General features: G+C 38.9%; 1 protein-coding gene across 3 annotated transcripts in view; it reads right to left on the bottom strand.

Moving 5' to 3' along the window:
* Nucleotides 1-4,116: 4,116 nt before the first annotated feature.
* PAXBP1 (PAX3 and PAX7 binding protein 1) overlaps nt 4,117-21,273 on the bottom strand; it is a 33,662-nt gene continuing 16,505 nt past the window's right edge. For 2 of the 3 annotated variants that reach the window (XM_045085150.1, XM_004757506.3), the window contains exons 9-18: nt 19,685-19,784; nt 19,484-19,599; nt 17,696-17,895; nt 16,523-16,667; nt 15,729-15,850; nt 14,272-14,348; nt 13,821-13,887; nt 9,463-9,609; nt 7,390-7,544; nt 4,117-5,275 (exon numbers count right to left, since the gene is read on the bottom strand). In XM_045085150.1, coding sequence (XP_044941085.1) covers nt 5,158-5,275; nt 7,390-7,544; nt 9,463-9,609; nt 13,821-13,887; nt 14,272-14,348; nt 15,729-15,850; nt 16,523-16,667; nt 17,696-17,895; nt 19,484-19,599; nt 19,685-19,784 — 1,247 coding nt within the window. In that variant the 3' untranslated portion in view covers nt 4,117-5,157. The remainder of the gene's footprint in view (nt 5,276-7,389; nt 7,545-9,462; nt 9,610-13,820; nt 13,888-14,271; nt 14,349-15,728; nt 15,851-16,522; nt 16,668-17,695; nt 17,896-19,483; nt 19,600-19,684; nt 19,785-21,273) is intronic. The other variant, XM_045085151.1, reaches the window with a different exon arrangement.

Raw genomic sequence — 21,273 nt, 5'->3', positions numbered from 1 at the left:
ATAAAATCTTAAAAAAAAAAAAAGTCCTAGAAGTGAAATAAAAAGAAAAGAAAATGAGCAATGAGGCCCTTGGTTGGCTGAAAAAAAATAGTACATTGTAATCCCTAGACCATGTGAATGTTAATTGATAGGAAAACAAGTCTTTGCTGATGAGACTGAGTTAAGGGTTTTTGAGATTATTTTGCACTACCTGGGTAGGCCCTAAATGCAATCACAACTGTCCTTACAGGGTAGCAGAGAGAAATTAGACACACACACACACACACACACACACACACGCAATGTGAAGACAGGAGGAGAGACTAAGGCAGTCTAGGCACAGCCAAAGGATGTCAGCACCCACCTCTAGAAGCCACCGGAGCAGGAAGGATTCTTCCCTAGGGCTTCTGGAGGAACGTGGCCTTGTCACCACCTTGATTTTGAACTTCTGGATTCCAGAACTGTGAGAGAATTTCTATTGTTCAAAATTATCCAGTTTGTGATAATTTGTTACAACAGCCACAATCAGTACAAGTTTGTGTGTCTTCCCATCAGGAGAGAAACAGAGATTAGCAAAAATCCCAGATAGAGGATTCAGATAAGAGCTTCATTAGCTTCAACAAGTTGAAGGCAAACACCTGGAGTCGTAAATGCTGATTTTTGACCAAATTCTTTCTCCTACTGTTAATTCTCTGTATGTGAAAATATGTACTTACCTTTTCTATAAGTCAAAAATACTCATATAGGGGGGCGCCTGGGTAGCTCAGTGGGTTAAGCCACTGCCTTCAGCTCAGATCATGATCTGAGTCCTGGGATTGAGGCCCGCATGGGGTTCTCTGCTCAGTGGGGAGCCTGCTTTCCCCTCTCTCTCTGCCTGCCTCTCTACCTACTTGTGACCTCTGTCAAATAAATATTTTAAAATAATATATAGGGAATATAAATGGCTCAATCTGATAGCAGGTCCCCAGTATACTATACGGTTTACATAGAAATGGCTGATTATCCCAATAACATTTTTTAAAACTATAACCATCATTACATGACTAGGAATTTTGAGATGTCTAAAATGTGAATTGGTGGTAGGGTCCACATTTCCTTATAGCCTGAATTTTATCAAAAATACTAGAAAATGTTTGGCAAACTTGTGGAACACTAACAGCCCGATCAAGTTACCTTTAACAGGCTCTTGTTCAGTTACATAGACTAGAGCTACATCAGGATCTGCAGAGAGCTATTAGTATATAGAAAGGGATGGTTTTTGAGAGGCAACACAACAGTAGGTTCCAAAATGGCATTAGCTGTTTGCTTTGAATACGTTTGCAGTAATCAGTGAAGAATAAGGTTTTAAACTAGAAAAAATGGAAACCTTTTAAGTAGAAAATATAGTCAGCTTGAGAGCAGAACTACTTTGAAAATAAAATCAAACAAAAACTTCAAAGACTGAGAAAACTGCTCACACATACCATAGGTAAGGATGTTACCCCAGTGATGATCAGGGAAATTAACACACCAACTCAAGGGATCTCATGTGAAGGGGGTCATTTTAATGCCACCCAAGGATTCTCATGGAAACCAGAAGACCTAAGCAATAGCAGGGCTCAGCCTCACTATGAGAGGTGGAGGGTGTTCACCCATCAACCTAGCTCTTTGTACCTAAGCAGCAGGTGTGTCTGGAATTTCCACACCTAATGCTACATGGGAAAAAGATAAGTTTCATGGGCAAATTGGTTTTGCAAAGCATCTTAAAATGGCTTCTACAGGATTTGTCAAAACTTTCACCTTTCTCCATGTGTTTTGAATCATCAAGCGCAGGATATAAAATCTATGTTTCTGAAGATTTTTTAAGTAAAAGCCCCCAAACTAAGGACCACAGTATATCTTCCGAGAAATGCAGTGCTAGGCCTCGTTGAGCTGGATGGTAACATCCAAGCTCCTGCTGAAGTTAGGTCTGCCAGGGCTAGAGGAAAGCCAATATAAATTACTGTGGCGTGGAGGTCTGGAAGCAGGCTAGGGATCAGTCAACATTGCACATCAAAACCAATTTCATAGAAAAATTTTTAGCTCGTCCGCCTTTGCCAGTAGTCTGAAGCCACACTCAGCAACTGTGCACCCGCTATCCATACACTTTGGAGGGCAGTCTCCAAAGCATCTTGGACAGTAACAGCCTTATCAAAGCATAAGGCCTCCCAAACATTCAGAGACATTATATTGTTCTTGCTACACGCAAAAGTTCTGGTGTTTTAACTATTCTTATTTTCATTTATTTGAAACGACAGACCAAAATCTTGTTATAATTGGTGAATAGTGAGTCCCTTTACTCTATGGACATTACCATGCTAGAGATGGATTCTTGTAACAATACAGAACCACTACAATGTAGCAGCCTACAACATTGCATTTTGCAGCTCTACATCTGACCATTTTTAGAAGGTTTTCATGGTTTCAAGGGAGATTAGCATTTTTAAAATTTTAATTCAATTAATTAGCATATCATGTATTATTAATTTCAGAGGTAGAGTTCAGTGATTCAGGAGTTGTATAGAACACCCAGTGCTCATTATATCACATGCCCTCCTTAATGGCCAATCACCCTGTTACTGCATCCCCCTCCGAAATTAGCATTTAAAACAAAATGAGGCACTTGTCAAAACTCATGGAACTGTATGCACTTAAATTTAAGAGGTTTAACTTTACTGATTATAATTTATACCTCAACAAACCTGGCTTTACATTTTAGCATTCTCTCATGAGGAAAGTGCTTACTGTGAGGTTACGTAATCTGGGGTCAGTTCCAAGAGAGGATGTTATCATCACCACAGGCAACTATGACTCAAGTCAACTGAAGCCCTCTGGGAGATGACGAGGAACATACTGGAGAGATTAGAAGTTGGTATGGGAGACCTGAAATTGCCCCTCCCCAAATCTCGCACAAGGAGACCCTGGGCACCTATGACTGAGTGCGGTGGGAAGACCAAGGCCAGCTCCTGGAGACCTTAACTCGGAACTGCAAATCTGGGTTGAGGAGTTCCCATCAGCCTTGCTGAGCTTTCTTAGTCTTGCATCTGAGACTTAAATCTTCCCATGCTTGCTTCAGATGTCATGCCTGCCTCATGACTTCGCAGCTGTGGGGCTCTCCCAGCCCATCTCCTCCATCTCCTTCGCTTTTCCCCCTCAATGATCTGCAGTATTATCTAATGCTAGCTCATCCACGGCTCCCTAGAGGACTGGAACTCAAGGGTTATTTCTCCTCCCACTCCCTTCTTTGGCTGAGGGCTGTTCTCTGGGACATTATCTGGTGGACAGTCCAGCCTGTTGCACAGGCCGAGAAAGAGCCCTCAGGCAGAACTTCGAGTACCTGCAGGACCCCAGCAGGTCCTCGGGGGACATGGGTGGGGCTCCACTAGCATGTGCTATAATGTCGCCAGCAGTCTTTGTGAATGTGGTTTATATTGCCTCAATAAAATAGCTTTCCTTTTCAAAAACTCCTCTCACCTATTTTGGAGTTAATTCAGAAGACAGATCTAAAAGAAAAGAAAAAACTGAAGAAGCAAACCTTTAGCTTTATTAAAATGTCACCCCCTATCTTTTGCCAATTCCCTTCATAAGAAAGGACATACTGTGGCTATTTCAGGAACAAAACTTCCAGCTGAGATAGGAGAGCTACTTGTTTTATGCACACATCTACGCTAAATTCACCTTCCATCAAGGTCCCTGTGTGGTATTCAAACCCATGCCTGAAACCAAAACAGCCTGAGGGCTTGCACAGAATAAAGTCTCCAAGCTTACTGCAGAAGTCCTTAAAAAGTAGACACAGGAAAAATCACCAGTCGAATGGGCTTGGAAACACAAATTTAAGGCACACATGTTGCGCATGTCCTCTGTATACATGTTTATATGTTCTTATTCTGTTGACATTCTCATTTGAATTCTATTTAGTAGGCCACTACTGTGTAACAGAATGAATATGTAGTAGTAAGGAAAGTTCCTACAATAAAGATAACACTGATGAAGCACTTAAGAGTGCACAACACCGTTATAAATATTATTTGACCTGGCCAAGGGTACTCACACTACTAGTCTATGTTAGAGTCATATGAAATGCTCTAAAATCAGTCACCAGCAAAATACAACAAAGGATCTATTTAAAAATTAATTTAATGCTTGGCTAAAGCTTAATTACATATATAATTATCAAACAATAGTCCTTAATTTCCAAAAAGTTCCTCTTTTGAAAATCACAGAATCAGAAAGCATAAACTTTAAAACAAGTTCTCTGAATATTTACAACATGGTATAAACATTATAGAAGACCAAGGATATTAAATTGCTTGGGTGTAGCTAATCAGCAAGGCATATTCTTTATTGCATATATAACTCACATATGTGGGATTTTAAATAAAATGACAGACTACTAAAATTCAAATGCATGTATTTTTGTAAGCCGGTCAGGGGGTAAAATCATGAGATAGGACGGTCAGCCCAAAACCATGCAGTGAGGTTTGTGGGGCTCTTATTTCCCAAAGTTAAGCTTCTGTGTTCTCCTCAAAAACCCATGTTGCATATATTATTTAGAGTTCATATTCAACCCATATTTGACCGTAACGCTGATTCAAGGAAAAAAGTTTCCATTCACCCAATGACTAAGTCCACATCCGACTCTCAATTTTAAGGCAGCAAAGCTACAATGATAGCAACTGCTAACCGAAAGGTAATGAACACTTAGTCACTTGCCAGCCCTTTTGTTGCAACAGTGTAGTAATTTCCCTAAGACAATTTACTACTGAATAATTTTCTGCTGTGAAAAGGCTTACTCTGTAGAAAAACACCACAAATTTCCAGTGTGAAAGTTAAATCCATGGTGGTATAAATATATATATGCATAATTACACAATTTACACTGCACACATCGTTTACAGAGAACAATGAACTGAGAGGGTTAATCTGAATGACCATATAAAATACTTCTGTAAACAGAGTATGACAGGCAGTAAGGAAAACATGAATAGGCTTCCTAGAAATAATGTGAGTTCCATTCATTCCGAAGAAATTGCATTTAAGGACACAGTAATGAATATTAATGTTCTTTGTATTAAAACAAGAATCAGTATTTTACAGTTTAAGAAACTTTACATATATACAAAATTTATACACTGGGAATGGTATTAAAGCAAATAGGGTCTATTTTCCTTCAATCAAAGACTTAAATTCTTTCACATTGTGGTCACTTGCAACTGACATAGCATGATCCAGAGCGCGAACACTTGCAAGGAGTTTTACTATCTGTTTTATGTTTTCCCTAAAAAAAGAAAAAAAAATGGCAACATCTTATTAATTAATACAAAAGCCTTCAAAGGAAAATTTGTTACTGACTTTATGGCCACTTCTGAGGTTTGCAATCAATTTTTTCGAGCATATATTTTTAAAGAAGACAGGTAAGCAAGCCATAGCACATAAAGAAATAAAATAAATTTATCCATATAAAACAAAACTTGTATATGTTTAAATGACTAGCCTGGAAACCAAGTATCCACTTTCCAAAATATAAACACCCCAAAATTTTATTCAATGATTTCCATTGATATCTAGAAAGAAAAGAAAGCAGTCTATTGCTGAATTACTTTAGAGCCCTGCCTCCCATTCCCTCCCAAACCAGAGTCCCAGGTCTTTCAGAACGTATCTAGAACACAAATGTGTTTGTCTATTTCATCCCCAATCCAGCATCATCTCCACTCTTCCTAAATTCACTAAGAAAGATAAGCTGGCTTCCTCTGTCACCCCAGCCAGCTGTCACTCTGAATAGGCCTCAAATTTCAGCATATATCAAAATTACCTAGAGGGTTGGTGAAATACAGATCACCAGGCCCTACCCACAAGAGTTCAAATTCAGTAGGTCTGGGTGGGGCCTGAGAATCTGCATTTCTAACAAAGCTCCCAGGTGATGCTGGACACTGCTGATCCAGGCACCACTTTAAGAAGGACTGTTTTAGGGGCGCCTGGGTGGCTCAACTGGTTAAGCGTCTGCCTTCAGCTCATGTCATGATCTCAGGGGTCCTGGGATCAAGCCCTGCATTCTCCCTCTCCTTCTACCATTCGCCCTGCTTGTGCTCTGTCAACTAAATAAAATCTTGAAAAAAAAAAGAATGACTGTTTTAATAGTTGGAACCCTGGTGAGAAACAGCACACAATGTGACATTATTAGCTGTTTCTTCTCTGCAAAACTGTAGCAAGCAGCTTTTAGGGAAGTATTATATTTGCAAAATTTTGTAACCCACAGGGAACCTACTTTATGGGCTCTGCACACAGCAGATGCTTATCACAGAAGTTCTTTTTTTTTTTTTTAGATTTTATTTATTTATTTGACAGATAGAGATCCAAGTAGGCAGAGAGGCAGGCAGAGAGAGAGAGAGGATGCGGGACTCGATCCCAGGACCCTGAGATCATGACCTGAGCTGAAGACAGAGGCATTAACCCACTGAGCCACCCAGGCGCCCCTGAAGTTCTTTTCTGTAGAAAAGTGAAACCCCTTTGTTGATATTTAACTTCCCAACAAAAACAGTTAAGTATATATAAATCAAAATGACCCAGGCTATGGATGAAGTTAAAATATAAATCAAAATTTACCTGACAAAATATTTTACCACTAAAATCTTTACTATCTACTTGGTTTTAACTTTATTGTAAGAGGTAGCTAATTTTCTCAAGAAAATAAGGTTTTTGCATGGAAGGGAAATGAGGAAAAAGAAAAGCATTTTGTTAGAGGGATATGACTAATGGTGTATATTCTAAAAAGGAAAACTATGACATTAGGAAGAATATATCAAATGAAACAAAAAAAAAAAAAAAAAAAAAAAGAAGAAGAAGAATGGTTCATTTATTCTTTTCTTCCTTGCAACCCCTGGTAAAATGCATGTACAAGCTGTTCCCCAAAAGTCACGAGTGATGACCTTTATTCTATGATATGGATAAAGGAAAACTCCACACAGAGCACAATTGTCCCAAAACTAGCATATAACTTTTCACATACTTAAGTTTCAGTGACTAGCTTTTTGAGGGTTTACATATGTATAATGAACCTCCAGAGATTAAGATCCATGACACTCTAAGAGCCTGAAATCTCCCCCAATTCTTGAAGGGAGGGGACCTAGAAAACCACAGTTCATTCATTTGCCTTAGAGCTGGTGCTTATCAGAAGTCCTTCCTAATCCCTTCATAAATAATACACTGAAAAAAAAATTAGGTAAAACTGAAAAAAGAAAAAATCATGGTTCTTTTTGGTGGTTTCCAATACCAAATCAATGCACAGTTTAAAGTAAAATATAAACATGACTCTAAGACATTTTAATAGTACTAAGTGTGACAAAAACTGAAGACTCTAGATTACCATTTCATTGAACAATTACAGAAAATTACCTTGCATTTCTTTTTTCCACATCGGAACACCCGATACTGTTTCTATAGATTGTGTCGGCTAAGTGTACAAGGTACCGACAGAAGTTTTCTAACTGAGAAATAGTTCTTTCTCCTTTCAGGTTCATGAACCACTGCTTTGGGAAACAGTTGATTACCTACGGAGAAGACAGACATAAATTAACAAAATAAAGTATCTAAAAACTGAACCTATACAACAAGGCTTATATGTGAAGGCCTGCTATTGAACTATACATAACCAATAGCTTTGACAGGATATTCTTTTAAACCTGACTTTCTATATTAACTATACAAATAAACCTGAATATATCTGTATTTTTAATTTCAACAGATAGGTACTCAAAACAAAAGATAAATAACCTTCAATATTTAAGTAAATTAGGGACATAAAATTGATAACCAAATGCTTCATTTTCCTGTATTCCAGGAAGCCCTAAAGGAACTGAATTTTCCTTTTATCAGTAGCTTTTGACATAAAAACATGTATAAATATCACACTGTAGCCCCTCCCCATCCCCAACAATTTAGTGAAGAGGCACCCGTGCTGGCCCAGAGTGGGGTCAAGAGAGCACTGCACCAGGGGAGCAGCTTAGGGCAAGAACAGGGCACGAGGCTGGTACAAAATCCAAGCAAGCCAAGGCTGACTGCACCAGGGTGAGGGCAGTGTATTAGCAGGATTCAGTCAAGTGGGCAGAGAAGGCTCCCCACTAAAGAACCCAGGCGTGCTTGGAGAAATGACTGATTCCCGGGCTGGAGTCAACCAAGCAAATGAGCCCGGAACATCATGCGCCAGAAAGCAAGAAAGTGCTCCCCCAAAATGAGATGACATGTTACAAGGTCACGGAGGTCAATCTGAAGGGAATCAAATGAAATCTGGGACAGTTTCTGCCAAAGATGCCGAATCTGAATCCAATCATGAAAATATCCAACAAACCCAAACTGAGGGACACTCTGCAAAATATTCAGCCCATCATCTTCAGAAATGTCAAGGTTTTGCAAAGGTCAAGGAAAGACAAAAACTCTTCCAGATTAAAGGAGACTAAGGAAGACATGACAATTAAATGCCAAGAATGATCTGGGAACTTCTTTCTCCAAGAATGTGATATTATTGACATAACTGACAAAACCTCAATAGTCTCAAAGCTTAGGTGTAACAGATCAATGATGTTGATGGTTACATTGTAATTATATGTAAGAACATCCATGTACATATGAACAGACATAAAAGTATTTGGGGTGAAGGAGTACCATGTTAGAAAATTACTTTGACATGGTTTAGGGGAAAAATACTTTGTATTGTACTTGCAAATTTTCTTTTCTGTTTCAAAAAGTTTTTTTAAAAAGAGAAATTGGGAGTGCCTGGCTGGACCTCTTGGTAGAACATATGACTCTTGATTTAAGGGTGGTAGGTTCAAACCCCATGTTGGATACAGAGATCACTTAAAAATAAGATCTTGGGACGCCTGGGTGGCTCAGTGAGTTAAAGCCTCTGCCTCTGACTCAGGTCATGATCCCGGGGTCCTGGGATCCAGCCCCGCATCGGGCTCTCTGCTCAGCAGGGAGCCTGCTTCCTCCTCTCTCTCTCTGCCTGCCTCTCTGCCTACTTGTGATCTCTGTCTCTGTCAAATAAAAAAATAAAATTTAAAAAAAAAAAAATCTTTAAAAAATAATAGTAATAAAAAAGATGAAGCTCTGTAACTCCCATAAAGTAGAAAACAAAATAAAATTAAAATTATTTCTTAAATGAGAAAGGGACTATACATCCAACTATTAAACATTTATTATTCTAAAATTATAACTTTTATTATTACCTGCCAAAATAATGATATAATAGATATACAGAAGGACAGATACAAATGTTGCAGTACACATTTTTATGTAAAAAATGATGAGGGCGTTCAGAACTACCTGGGAAACAAACAAACTGTCGACATTACACCAAGGTCCACAATCAAAGGACTTTTCATAAAATTCTAAAATCTCTCTTCTAACAAAGGATACAATTCATTTTAATTTACATGCTTTAAAAATTACAACACATGTCATTTAACTCACATTTTGGGCTTTTTTGATGCTGTCATCTCCATATTCTGAATTCTGAAAAGCCATGAGAATGTATCTATTTAATAAACCATCTATTGACAATTCCTGAAGAGTTTTATTCGAGAAAATGCCATACCACTGAAGAAAATTCCCTAATAGCTAGAAAGAGAAAAGAAAATTATTCTCCCTCATAATGAGATGTAATTGACATATAACATTATATAAGGCATACAATATACTGACTTGATCTAAGTATATGTTGTGAAATCATCACCACAGTAAGGTTAGTATCCCTCACCTATTTTTTTCCCTTGTGATGAGAATTTTTAAGATCTATTCTCTCGGCAGCTTTAAATATACAACACATTATTACTACCTATAGTCACTATGTTGTATATTACACACACACAGAATTATTTTACCTTGTAACTGGAAGTCTGTACTTTTTGACGCCTTCACCTAATCCCCCAACCCTGGACTCCCCACTTCTGGCAACCACACACATCAGACCTGTTTCTAGAAGGCACTGTTAAGCAACTAAATTAAGTCAAAGAAAACAGTTACGGAGTAAAACTACCTTATGAAATACACTGGACCATGTTTTGCCGAAGTACTAATTAACAGGTTTCTTTTTTGGAAAGATTTTATTTATTTATTTATTTGACAGACAGAGATCATAAGCAGGCAGAGAGGCAGGCAGAGAGAGAGGAGGAAGCAGGCTCCCTACCGAGCTGAGAGCCCCATGCAGGGCTTGATCCCAGGACCCTGAGATCATGACCTGAGCCGAAGGCAGAGGCTTTTAACCCACTGAGCCACTCAGGTGCCCCCTAATTAACAGTTTTAAAGGGTCCCAAAGTTGCCTCAAATGACTGAGGATATGAATTTTAAGTTTTAATTAATTAAGATTAACTAAGACATAAATAGCCACATAGGGCTAGTGGCTACTTTATAGGCCAGTGCAAAAACACAACATCTTCCACTGTGATACCAAGTATTGCTGGGCAAGCACTGATCCTTCGATAAATGTTCTTCATTCAAAATCATGCTTAAGCGAGTCCTACAGCCATCCACAAAAAGATGGAATTCTCTTTTTGACCACAACACGGCATGTTTACCAGATCTCGCAAACCTGAACTGAGCTATGTCACTTCAACTGCTCAAGCTCAACACATGCAAATCAGAAGCCAGTATTATAAAATGGGAGTTCTCAACCCACCCACCATAAAAATTCCCAATTTCTCAGTATTTCTCAGTTCAGTTCGTGGTATCATTATCCAATCAACTGATTAGGTCAGAAATTTGGATGTCATTCTTCACCTCTCCCTCAAGTTGTTTGACCACCTCCATCCACTGTGTTCATTTCTCTCAGACCCTGTTGCCGCCCCCTAATCCAAGCTGCCATCATCACCTCCTGAACCTCACAGTTCCTCAGTGATCATGAGCATTAGCTCTGGAGGAGTCTTTCTCAAGCAAGGGCTCTGAGAGAAATTAAACCTACAGAAAAGAATTTGAATGACTCTTTCCTTAATTTTCCCAAAGATGGTACAGCAAGTAGCATTTTAGATGCAGGGAAAAGAGAATTCACTACGCTCAGTGGAGGACTTGGGGCATTAGGTATTGATTATTTCACAGACCCCAGCTGAGAAGATCTCATCAGTCAGACTGGCCTCAGTTAGACTCCCATTTCTACACCGAACAAAGGAATGACTCTGGGCTGGTTATTCTGTGCCTACCATCACAGGACTAGAGTGAGAATAATAGTGTCTAGTTATAGGCTACTGTGACAATTCAACAAGATAAACAATAAAGGGTGTGGCACAGTGCTTGGCACACAGTACATCCATAATAAATTTTCACTGCTTTGATCCATTATCCACACAACAGCCAGAGTAATCTTGATAACGGCAATTTGTAAATGTCCTTTCCATGACCAATATTAAATTTTCAAGAAAGGTACACAAGCAATTCAATACAGACAGCCTTAGCATTATTTATAACAGTCAAATTATGGAAGCAGTCAACTGTCCATAGATTGATGAGTAGACAAAGAAGATCTGGTTGTGTATCCACACCCCACCCCCAGAATATTATTCAGCCATCATTAAGAATGAAATCTTGCCATCTGCAACATGGATAGAGCTACAGAGTATAATACTAAGTAAAATTAAGTCAGCTAGAGAAAGACAAATACGATTTTTCTCATGTGGAATTCAGGAAAACAAACAAGCAAAGGAAAAAAAAAAGAAGAGAGAGAGAGACAAACAGAGAAACAGACTTAACTATAGCGAACAAACTGATGGTCCCCAGAGGCAAGGCTGGGGAGAGCGGGCTGATGAGTCAATCAGGTGATGGGGATTAAGGAGTGCATACATCATGATGAGCACTGAGCAATGCATAGAATGGCTGAACCACTATACTGTACACCTGAAACTAATACAACGCTGTACGTCAACTATACTGGAATTAAAACAAAAATTTTAAAAATTAAAAAAAAGATGGCCTTTTCAATAAACAGTTCTGGAACAAATGAAGTTTAATCCAGGCCCCATACCTTAGGTAGAAATTAACTCAAAATGGATCATGGACCTGAAACCATGAACTATCTACATGAAAGGATAGGAGAAAAACTCTGGTCTTGTGTTAGGCAAAGATTTCTTAGGTATGACACCCAAAGCACAACCCATGACAGGAAGAAGTGATAAACTGGACATCATCAACATGAAGAACTTCTACACTATGGGAATGAAGACAAGCCACACAGGAGAAAAGCAAAACTCTACAATTCCTACACCTGATATGAAGAATTTGTATCCAGAATACAGAACTCAAAGCTCAGTAAGACGATTTTTAAAAATGCAAGATTTGGGCACCTGGGTGGCTCAGTCAGTTAAGCATCTGCCTTCAGCTAAAGTCATGAATGATCCTAGAATCCCTGAGGCTGGCTCCCTGATCAGCAGGGACAGGGAGTCTGTTTCTTCCTCTCTCTCTGCCCCACCCCCTGCTCTGCCTCTCAAATAAAGAAATCTTTAAAAAAAAAAAAAATGCAAAAGATTTAAACAGATACTTTACTAGAGAACATATACATATAGCAAATAAACACATTGAAAACATGTTCAACATTGTCAGTCATTTAAAGAAACACAAATTAAGACATTATAACAAGACCACTACACACCTAGTAGAATGACGCCAAAAAAAAAAGACAACGAAAGAAACATCAATCCAAAACTGACAATACCAAGTGTGGTACGTGGTGAAAATGAGGTATAATTAGATAGCATTAATATATTGTTGATATGAAAACCAGCTTTGCGCCAGTATTTATCCAACTGAAATGTCAGCTCACATACCCAGAAAAAGCCACTATGCAAATGCAACAGCAGCTTTAATTCATAATCACTCCAAACTGGAAAAAATCCAATATTCCTCAATTGGGGAAAGGATTAAAAAAAAATATAGCATCTTGTGGCATCATCTACCTTACAAAGGAACACTACTTAGCAGTAAAAGAGCTTAACCACCAGTAACAGATGACAACACTGATGAATTTCAAAAAATTATGTTAAGTGAATGAAGCCAGACTAAATAATTCCATTCATAAGGCACCTTTACAAAGAAAACCACAGGACAAGAAAAAGGGGTGGCCATGGTGCAGCAGTGGGCTTGACTACAAAGGGATATGGGGAATTTGGGAGACAGAAGAAGTGTTCATCTCGATCTGGACAGTGAACACAGGTCTGTATGTAAATTACAGCTCCTATACCATCTGGGAAGTTCCTCTCCCCACCCAAGTCTGGCCATCTTGGACTTTTCTCAGTTTGTCTAGCATATGCTGCTCTTCCTTACCTCAGGGACAGCCTACTCACTCTTCTGGTCTAATAATCAAATAGCACCTCCTCGGGGCAGTCAGGGATCTTCTGTGACTCACCAGTCACGGTCTCTGTGCCCTTATTCTATGCTTCGATTCTACCTTGAATTTCTCCTTTCAGGATTCACCACACCTGGGATAATACTGGTTTGCTGCCTACTATGCTGGATTATAAACTCCACGAAGGTTCTACCTCTGTCATATTCAACGCTATATTCCCCAACCTAGAAAAGTAACTGGTATTCTACTTGCTGAATAAAGAACTGTGGCTTAGCAAGGCATTTTGCTGGCTAGTTTGGACCTTGCTTTGGAATTCAATTATATTTTCTTGTGTGGAAACATCACACCTAAATAAACTTTTGGAATAAAATTAGTTTGTAAAGTGGAATTTGTATACATACGTCAATCTAAGCCTATAGATTTTCTTAAAGAGCAAAATGCCTTCCAAAATATCTGAGTCAAACAAAATCTGAAGTCTTTTAGATAGCCTAGAGACACATACCTTAACTGAAGACCAAAACTGTCGTTGAAAAAACAAGTAAGGCCCAGAATTTTTATTTTCCAAGACACTAAGAAAAAAAGAGAAACATGAGCAAATATTTTATATGTTAAGTGCCATCTGATTCCTGGAAAAGATTTCTACAAGTAAAATAGCTGAATAAAAGAAATTAAGTAATTTTTCAAATTTTCAAATAATTATATTCCAGAAGACAGGTTTTAAAAGAAAATGGAAATTTACTAAGAGACACAAAAGGAGAACAAAGAGCGTTACTTGCTTTAGTCTGCTTAACAGAATAATTTTTCCACTGAGCTAGTCTCTTTGGGTTACAGGTTTACGCTAAATAGGTATGGTTTGTATTTTGAGCTACCTTTAGTTTTTCTAGAACTTAAGAAGCCTTCTCTGGAAGATAATGGAAAATATTATCATCTTTAACATTCTGAGAGTTACTTACTTTTTGGGATATAAGGGCATGAAAACATCGTCATCTAAAGTTCTCCTCATTCTTAGTAAGAGGGCTTTTAGGTACACCTAAAGAATTAAAAACAGAGCACACTTATATAAGAGTTATGATAAAACTTAAATTTTAATCTAAATCAGTATTCAATTGCAAGTCAACAGTCTTCTACTTTCTTTACCTTCCTTACTTGAAGGCATTAAGGTCTTGAATACTCACTACTCCCAGTTCAGCACTCAACTACCAGGCACTGAAGCCACTTAGAAATCTATGAACCCTTCAGCTACTAAATATATATCACTAAGATTTAAAATCAAACACATAATATTTTTCTCAAAAGGAAAATGTGAAATGAAAATGATAATGGACAGCACCTTTTCCAGGGTGCCTGGATGGCTTAGTCAGTTAAGAGCCTGCCTTTGGCTCAGGTCATGATCTCTCTCTAGGCCCTGGGACCGAGTCCTACATTGGGCCCCTTGCTCAGTGGAGAGGCTGCTTTTCCCTCTCCCTCTACAGCCCTCACTCAAGCCTTCTCTGTCTCTTTCTCTCAAATAAATAAATGAAATCTTTAAAAAAAAAGGAAAAAAAAAAGAGCACCCTTTCTGTGTTTAAATTCTTACTTAAGAATGCACAGAGTGATAGCAAAAATCTGATGTTTGAAAACTAATTGTTTGTTTTTAAGGATTTATTTATTTGACAGAGATCACAAGTAAGCAGAGAGGCAGGCACAGAGAAAGGAGGACGTAGTCTCCCTCCTGAGCACAGCCTGATGTGGGGCTCGATCCCAGGACCCTAAGATCTAAAGCTGAAGGCAGAGGCTTTAACCCACAGAGCCACCCAGGCGCCCCAGAAAACTAGTTGTTTTATATACTGTTCAAATATTTTAACAGTTAAATCATCAACGGTTACCCATTCTAGTAGTTTTACATTTTTCTTTTTCCAAAAAAAAACCCCAAAACAGTTCTTAAAGGGATTTCTGATTAGTTGGAAGTGGGGAAGTGAGAAAGATGAGGGGCTACCTGGAATAATGACATCCCCTTGCCAGAGAGAGTTGAAAATTAAAAACGATCATCTCAAATCTCATATATTTTGGGCTATAAAGGACCAGAGGGCCTGAGGGAATCAGATTTTCTGGCAAGCCTTAGAACATAACCACTCATTCCGTCAACTCTTGCTCATTTTTTAATTTTTAAAAAGACTTTATTTATTTGCAAGAAAGAGAGAGTGTACGCATGCGCAAGAGCAGTGGGGAGAGGCAGAGGGAGAGGGAGAAGCAGACTCCCTGCCAAGCAGGGAGCTGGATGCAGGGCTTGATCCCAGGACCCTGAGATCATGACCTGAGCTGAAGGCAGCCGCTTAACTAGCTGAGTCACCCAGATGCCCCAACTCTTGCTCATTTTTGAAAGAAGAGGGAAGGAAAAAAACCTTTCACAGATAATAAACCATTAAATTACCTGTGTATTTTTGTTTTCTGCATTCACTACTGAAGGATATCCATTTATTAATTTTAGTGTAATTCCAACCATTCTTGAAGTCTGTGTTGTAGAAAAAGGGTCCCACATATTTTCAGCTATTACTATGAAGAGAAAAGTAGGATGTGTTGAGACACAGAAGTAAATTGCAGCAGACTTAGACCGGCTGTCAAGCAGTCCTCAATTTACAAATGCCAATCCTGATTTACTTTCTCTCTCTCTAGATATAAGGTCCACTCTTCTTTGTCCTCTTAACTGTGGAAACGTTGAAGATTAGGCAAATGTGGGGAGAACATAGATTCATTCTATTCTCTGCTGCTGGGTGATTTATTAAAATTGGCAGGGAAGAAAGGATTTCTATATCCTAGAATATGCCTCAGCATCCAGAATTCCTAATTAAACTTGAAACTCATTTTTAATATTTCGAATAGGTTCCCATACCAATGATTCCTAATCTTTTTTGAGAAATTGATGGAAGTAACGAAATTTCTCCCCAGGAAAACGCATATTCCCCCTGCCAAAACTGTGTTCGGTTTTGCTTTAGGTAGTACTTAAGAGTTTCTAAAATTCATCTATGGATCAATTACTGCCTCCAACTCTAGGCCCACCCCGAGTGGTCTCCAGTCCTAGGTTAAGAGATGTCCACCCTTTAGCCATCTCTGAACCCAGTGGTTATTTTATCATTTATAATATAACTTCCATGAGGGAATATGCTCTCGTTAAAAACAGATTTGGAAAACTCATGTGTTTAAATGTTCAAATTCAGAAATCTCTACCTGTTAGTTTCGGAAGAATCACCTTTTCCACAATGGTGGGCAGTAGCGCAACATCTACATCATCTTTCTCTTGCTCTCGTTCTTCACAGCCATAAAACAGCAAAGATTCAAACCATAGCATATTCTCAAAGTCACGACATTTTGCCTAGAAAAAAAGAGTATTAAAAGAGAAACATTTAAAATGCTTGCGATTTCTGCTTCTAGCCCTGGTTAAGAGGAACTCAGGAACAGGATTTAACCTTCAGTCGTAAACAACTAAAGACAAACTACATGAAACATCCATTTTCAGACACTGGATACACACAGTACAGGACTATGACCACCCCCTCCAACCCCCACAGAGAGAGCATCAAATGAGGTGAACCCCTGGAGGGAGGCCGGAGCAGGGGGCGGGGTCACAGGCAGAGCAGTCTCGCTTAGTTGTGGAGACAAGCACTGGAGTTCAGGGAGGCCAAGACAGTTGGAAGCTGTGGGGCAGAAGAGAAAAAGAACTCCAAAATGCACACAGGTCCCCTTGACCTCTGCTGTGTACTAAGACACACAGGCACAGGGTGAAACTCCACAAGGTCTGGCAAAGAACAACTGCCAGCTGGGGGCCAAATGGTTGTTTTTTCAGTTGTTTCCAGGGCTCCAACCTCAGCCCTCTTCTCCTTACAGTCTACACAATCAACACAGCTAATCTCACTCATGCCCATGGCTCCGTCCACCTGCAGGTAACCTCCAAAACTCTCTCTTAAACATGATCACTACACATATATATAGGACCCTTATATACCAGGCCACCAGGTCCTCTTGATTCCACCTCCTAAGTTTGTCAATTTGACTCTCCCAATTTCCATTACCCCCGACTCAGTTCAGGTCCTCATTTCACATCTGCCTCACCCAGCTTTCCAAAGAGGTTCCAAGATTTTCTAGGATCAAAGGACCAAGGTCTGACTATTCATTCACGTTCATATCTCAGTGTCACTACATGTCAATTTAGTTAACTGAGAGAAGCACTGTGTGGAACTTGAAAGTCACAAAGGGCTCTCTTGAGAAGGAAGGGAGCGTAAAGATCATGACATTATACAATTTGTATTACAGCCCTGTGCCCAACCTCCCCTCTAGCTTTGAGGTTAAAATTACCCAGGTACCATGTTATGTTGCTTTGTACTAGTGACACAAGCCACTCACTTCAAGAGGAGTCCAAGTGAGAAGCTGCAGCCGTATAAGGGGGTTGAATAGCTTTGGCAAACAAAGACCGATGTAAGCATCCTTGTAGGACAGATAGTATTTTGAACGCCATGCCTCAAACTGGGACTTAATACAGTCGATTGAATAGAAACTTTCAAGGACATCTTCAAAAACCTTGCTGGACTCCTTTGAAATGCGATCTAAAGACAAAAATAAAAACAACAAAAATCCCACAGAGAACCGTTACTTAGCATGTAGAAGAAAAAACACAATTCAGTATTTTCAGCATAACTTCAGTACCAGGTAAACTCATTAACAGAGAAATCATTACTAATCACAACTTAACAGAAAGCATAAACAGAAGTAAGTTTAGGTTTCAAATGTCTATTATGAAAACCAGACTACAGGCAGTGCTCATGTGCATGGCTCTAACATGTACCATTTCCGGGCCCCAGAGTTTAGTTAAATCCCACTTGTCCCCCAACTAGTCAGTTCAGTTTTCAGGTACTGCGGAATATTAACCAAGAGTAATTACATGATGTAACTGCTCTTCAGTCCACAAATCCCTGTATAAATATCAGATGTGCATCATGATCACTGATCAAGTCTAATCAAGTCTTCAGACCTAAACAGCAGCTTACATAGAAATATAGTGAATGGAAAAATTAATACTATGAGGAAACAGAAAAATCTAGAATTTAGAATGTAGGAAGTTCAGCAAGATAAGTGGCCTGGTCTCTTCAAAAACTTAATGTCTTAAACAAACAATGGGGGTGCGTATATGTGTAAGGTACTCATGGACATTCATTAATTCTAGGGGGAAAATGCAACCACCAAAAGTGGGGCAAGAACTCTTGTATGGATCCTGGTTTGGAAAATACAGAATAATCCACAAATACAGTCCCAAGAGTTTTGTTTTGGGGGAACTGCTACTAAACAGACACAATATAAAGAACTTTTAGTTAAATATGCTCAAGTGTTTAAAGTATCATGGTGTCTACAGGCTACTTTCAAATGGTTCAACAATATACACATGCGCACGCGCGCGCATGCACACACACACACATCCTTCAAAAAGTTAAGGCAAACTTGGTTAAATGATGGTAAGAACTGTTGAATCTGGGTGACAAGTACATGGGTGATCCCTGTGCTATTCTTTCTAATTTGTTTTAAAAGATTCAGTATAAAAAATGGAAGAAAAATAGACTTCTTCAACTAAGTTCCAAATGGCTTGCAGCCAACAGAATTCCAAATAATCACAACCAGTGGTGGGAAATGAAGAACTTCTGAAGACTCTTCCAGAAATGCCTGGCACACAACAGTATTTACTACTCATCTTGGTTGAAATTATTCAGAACTCCCCAAACCAGGAGTTTATTTCAGGGTTGAGTGTCCCCTGTCCCAGCTCTACATTCCTAGGACAGGATGCGTTAGGGCTATTCTTGTGATCGGACACACTTTTTTTTTTCTTGTCACTTAAAATTCTATGGTTCTGAAGAGTAATATCACTTATTACACAAGTACTAAATAGTTTCCATAGTGTAGTGGTTATCACGTTCGCCTGACATGAGCACTAAATAAAGCCCGTGACCAGGTGTCATCACTACTTTTGAGACCTCATCATCATTATATTCAGTTAATGAAAATGGGTGCAAGTTTTTCCCATTAAGAAGAAAGTGACTGATTCCAATTCAGGGGCCACAAAATTTCACACCATCTTACAGTAAAAAGCACACCCAAGTAGAAACCAAAGTGGCAATGAATCTCACTTCCAAATAAATGTCTGACCTTTTTCCAGATTGAAATTTGTAATATCTGTAGAAGTTTCTTCATCATCACTGGAAAGGCCTTCAAGGTGATCTGCCATCTTACCGGTTTGCTCTCTGGCTTGTCTCCGACGAGTCCTAAATAACAAACATCATGTTCCCAAACCAGATAAAAAATTCCTCCCTTTTCAAACAGAGCAACAGCAAGCATTTTTAAAATTACCTTCTGGCCTCCCGTTCTGCAATCCTACGTTTTGCATGCTCTTGATACAGTGCCCGATCTCGCCCAAAGGAATCAAGATTTGGTGCCATCAGAGCTTTATCTGTAAAACAACGATGGTTAAAATTAAAAGCCTTCCTTCAACAATCTTGAGGAAAGAGTTTGCACAGAATAAGCCATAATGATAGACTGTTTGCTAATCTCAACGACAGGATTCTGTGGTAACTGGTAAACCAGATAGTTTTATAGTTTAGAGCAAAACTCAGTATTATGCTGTGTACCCATGAAAAGGAGTAGAAAAATAAATGGAGAGTTCAATAACCCTAAACAAAAACAACTGGGCTTAATCACTTATTTTTATATCTACTTGTAACAGAACTAACTGGTTGACACTATCATGATGACCAAATAAATTAAAAATCAAAATTACCTGTGCAAAGGGAAAATAACAGATTACTTTTAAAGGAAGAAGTTAAGCATCCATATATTGAACGATACGACAGAAAAGAAACATGGGTAGGAAGGATGAGAAAACAGCTTTGTTTCAGGAGTTTACTAATTTTTCCTGTTTATTCTGATTTTGCTGTGTAGAAACTTATTCTTATTACTATTTGTAGAATAAAGGGCAGAATCAACATATAGAATGAAAACTGGATCTAAGAGAACCAACCTATGCTTTCTCAAACAAATTCTTTCAAAGCACAATTCCCTTCTTTTTTTTTGCTTATTTCCTCTCTCTCTCTTTTTTTAACTTTCTGGGACAATTTTCTAGCCTTAGCTTCCAACCTTCCTATTTAAATTTGTATTTCCGTTACTATCTTTTTAATTCCTAAGAGATGGCTCTTATTCTGAGAATACTTCCTTTCTATAGCATCCTCTACTTCGCACATGTAGGCACCTCCTATTACCTTCCGAAGGATAGCAAATCTTTTTTATATTTTCTTTTGCTGCCTGCATTGTCTTTGTTTCCTCAGTCCCTTTGGTTCTACTGTGTGTGCTGCTCTTTCTATGATCAGTGACCACCTCATATAAAAGAATGAAACTGGGAGTGCTGTGGACAAAGGGGGAAGGTAACTAAAAGGTCTCTCCATCCGGTCCCTGAGACAGAGTCTTACACTGGGGGCTCCCAGATGTTAGCGTCTCAGGGTCTTTTCTCTGGACCCATTCTCTTTCTCCAGAGAATAGTCCCCTAATCTCTTGTTTAGGGTAGGAGAAGGAGTGGGGGCAATACCTGTAATACTTCTCTCATTTCTACATTTTATGAAGACAGTCTGTAAGACAGGGGCTGTAACAGATGCAAACAACCCAAGGGACATGATGCAGGGAAAATCATACATAAAATAAATGGCACCAATTTAAGGCTTTTGATTCTTCTTCCCCAATATCAGAGATGTGCCGCCAATAGCAGCAAGAGGAAAAAACAAACCCCCAATTAGCACTCTATTTCAGTGCACCCGAACTGTCAGAGACCCAACTATTTTTAAAAGCTGACTTTCTGAATTGTTCGTTCATACTTCAAAATCACTCTGACATCAGGAAGGACATTCCAGACTTCAGCAATTATAAAGCAAGATGAGCATGATAAACAAGAA

The sequence above is a fragment of the Mustela putorius genome, unplaced genomic scaffold (assembly GCF_011764305.1).
Source record: "Mustela putorius furo isolate JIRA1106 unplaced genomic scaffold, ASM1176430v1.1 tig00000832_pilon_pilon_pilon, whole genome shotgun sequence".
NCBI classification, from domain to species: Eukaryota; Metazoa; Chordata; class Mammalia; order Carnivora; family Mustelidae; genus Mustela; species Mustela putorius.
Note: the sequence above shows the minus strand (reverse complement) of the source record. Positions and strands in the feature narration are given on the sequence as shown.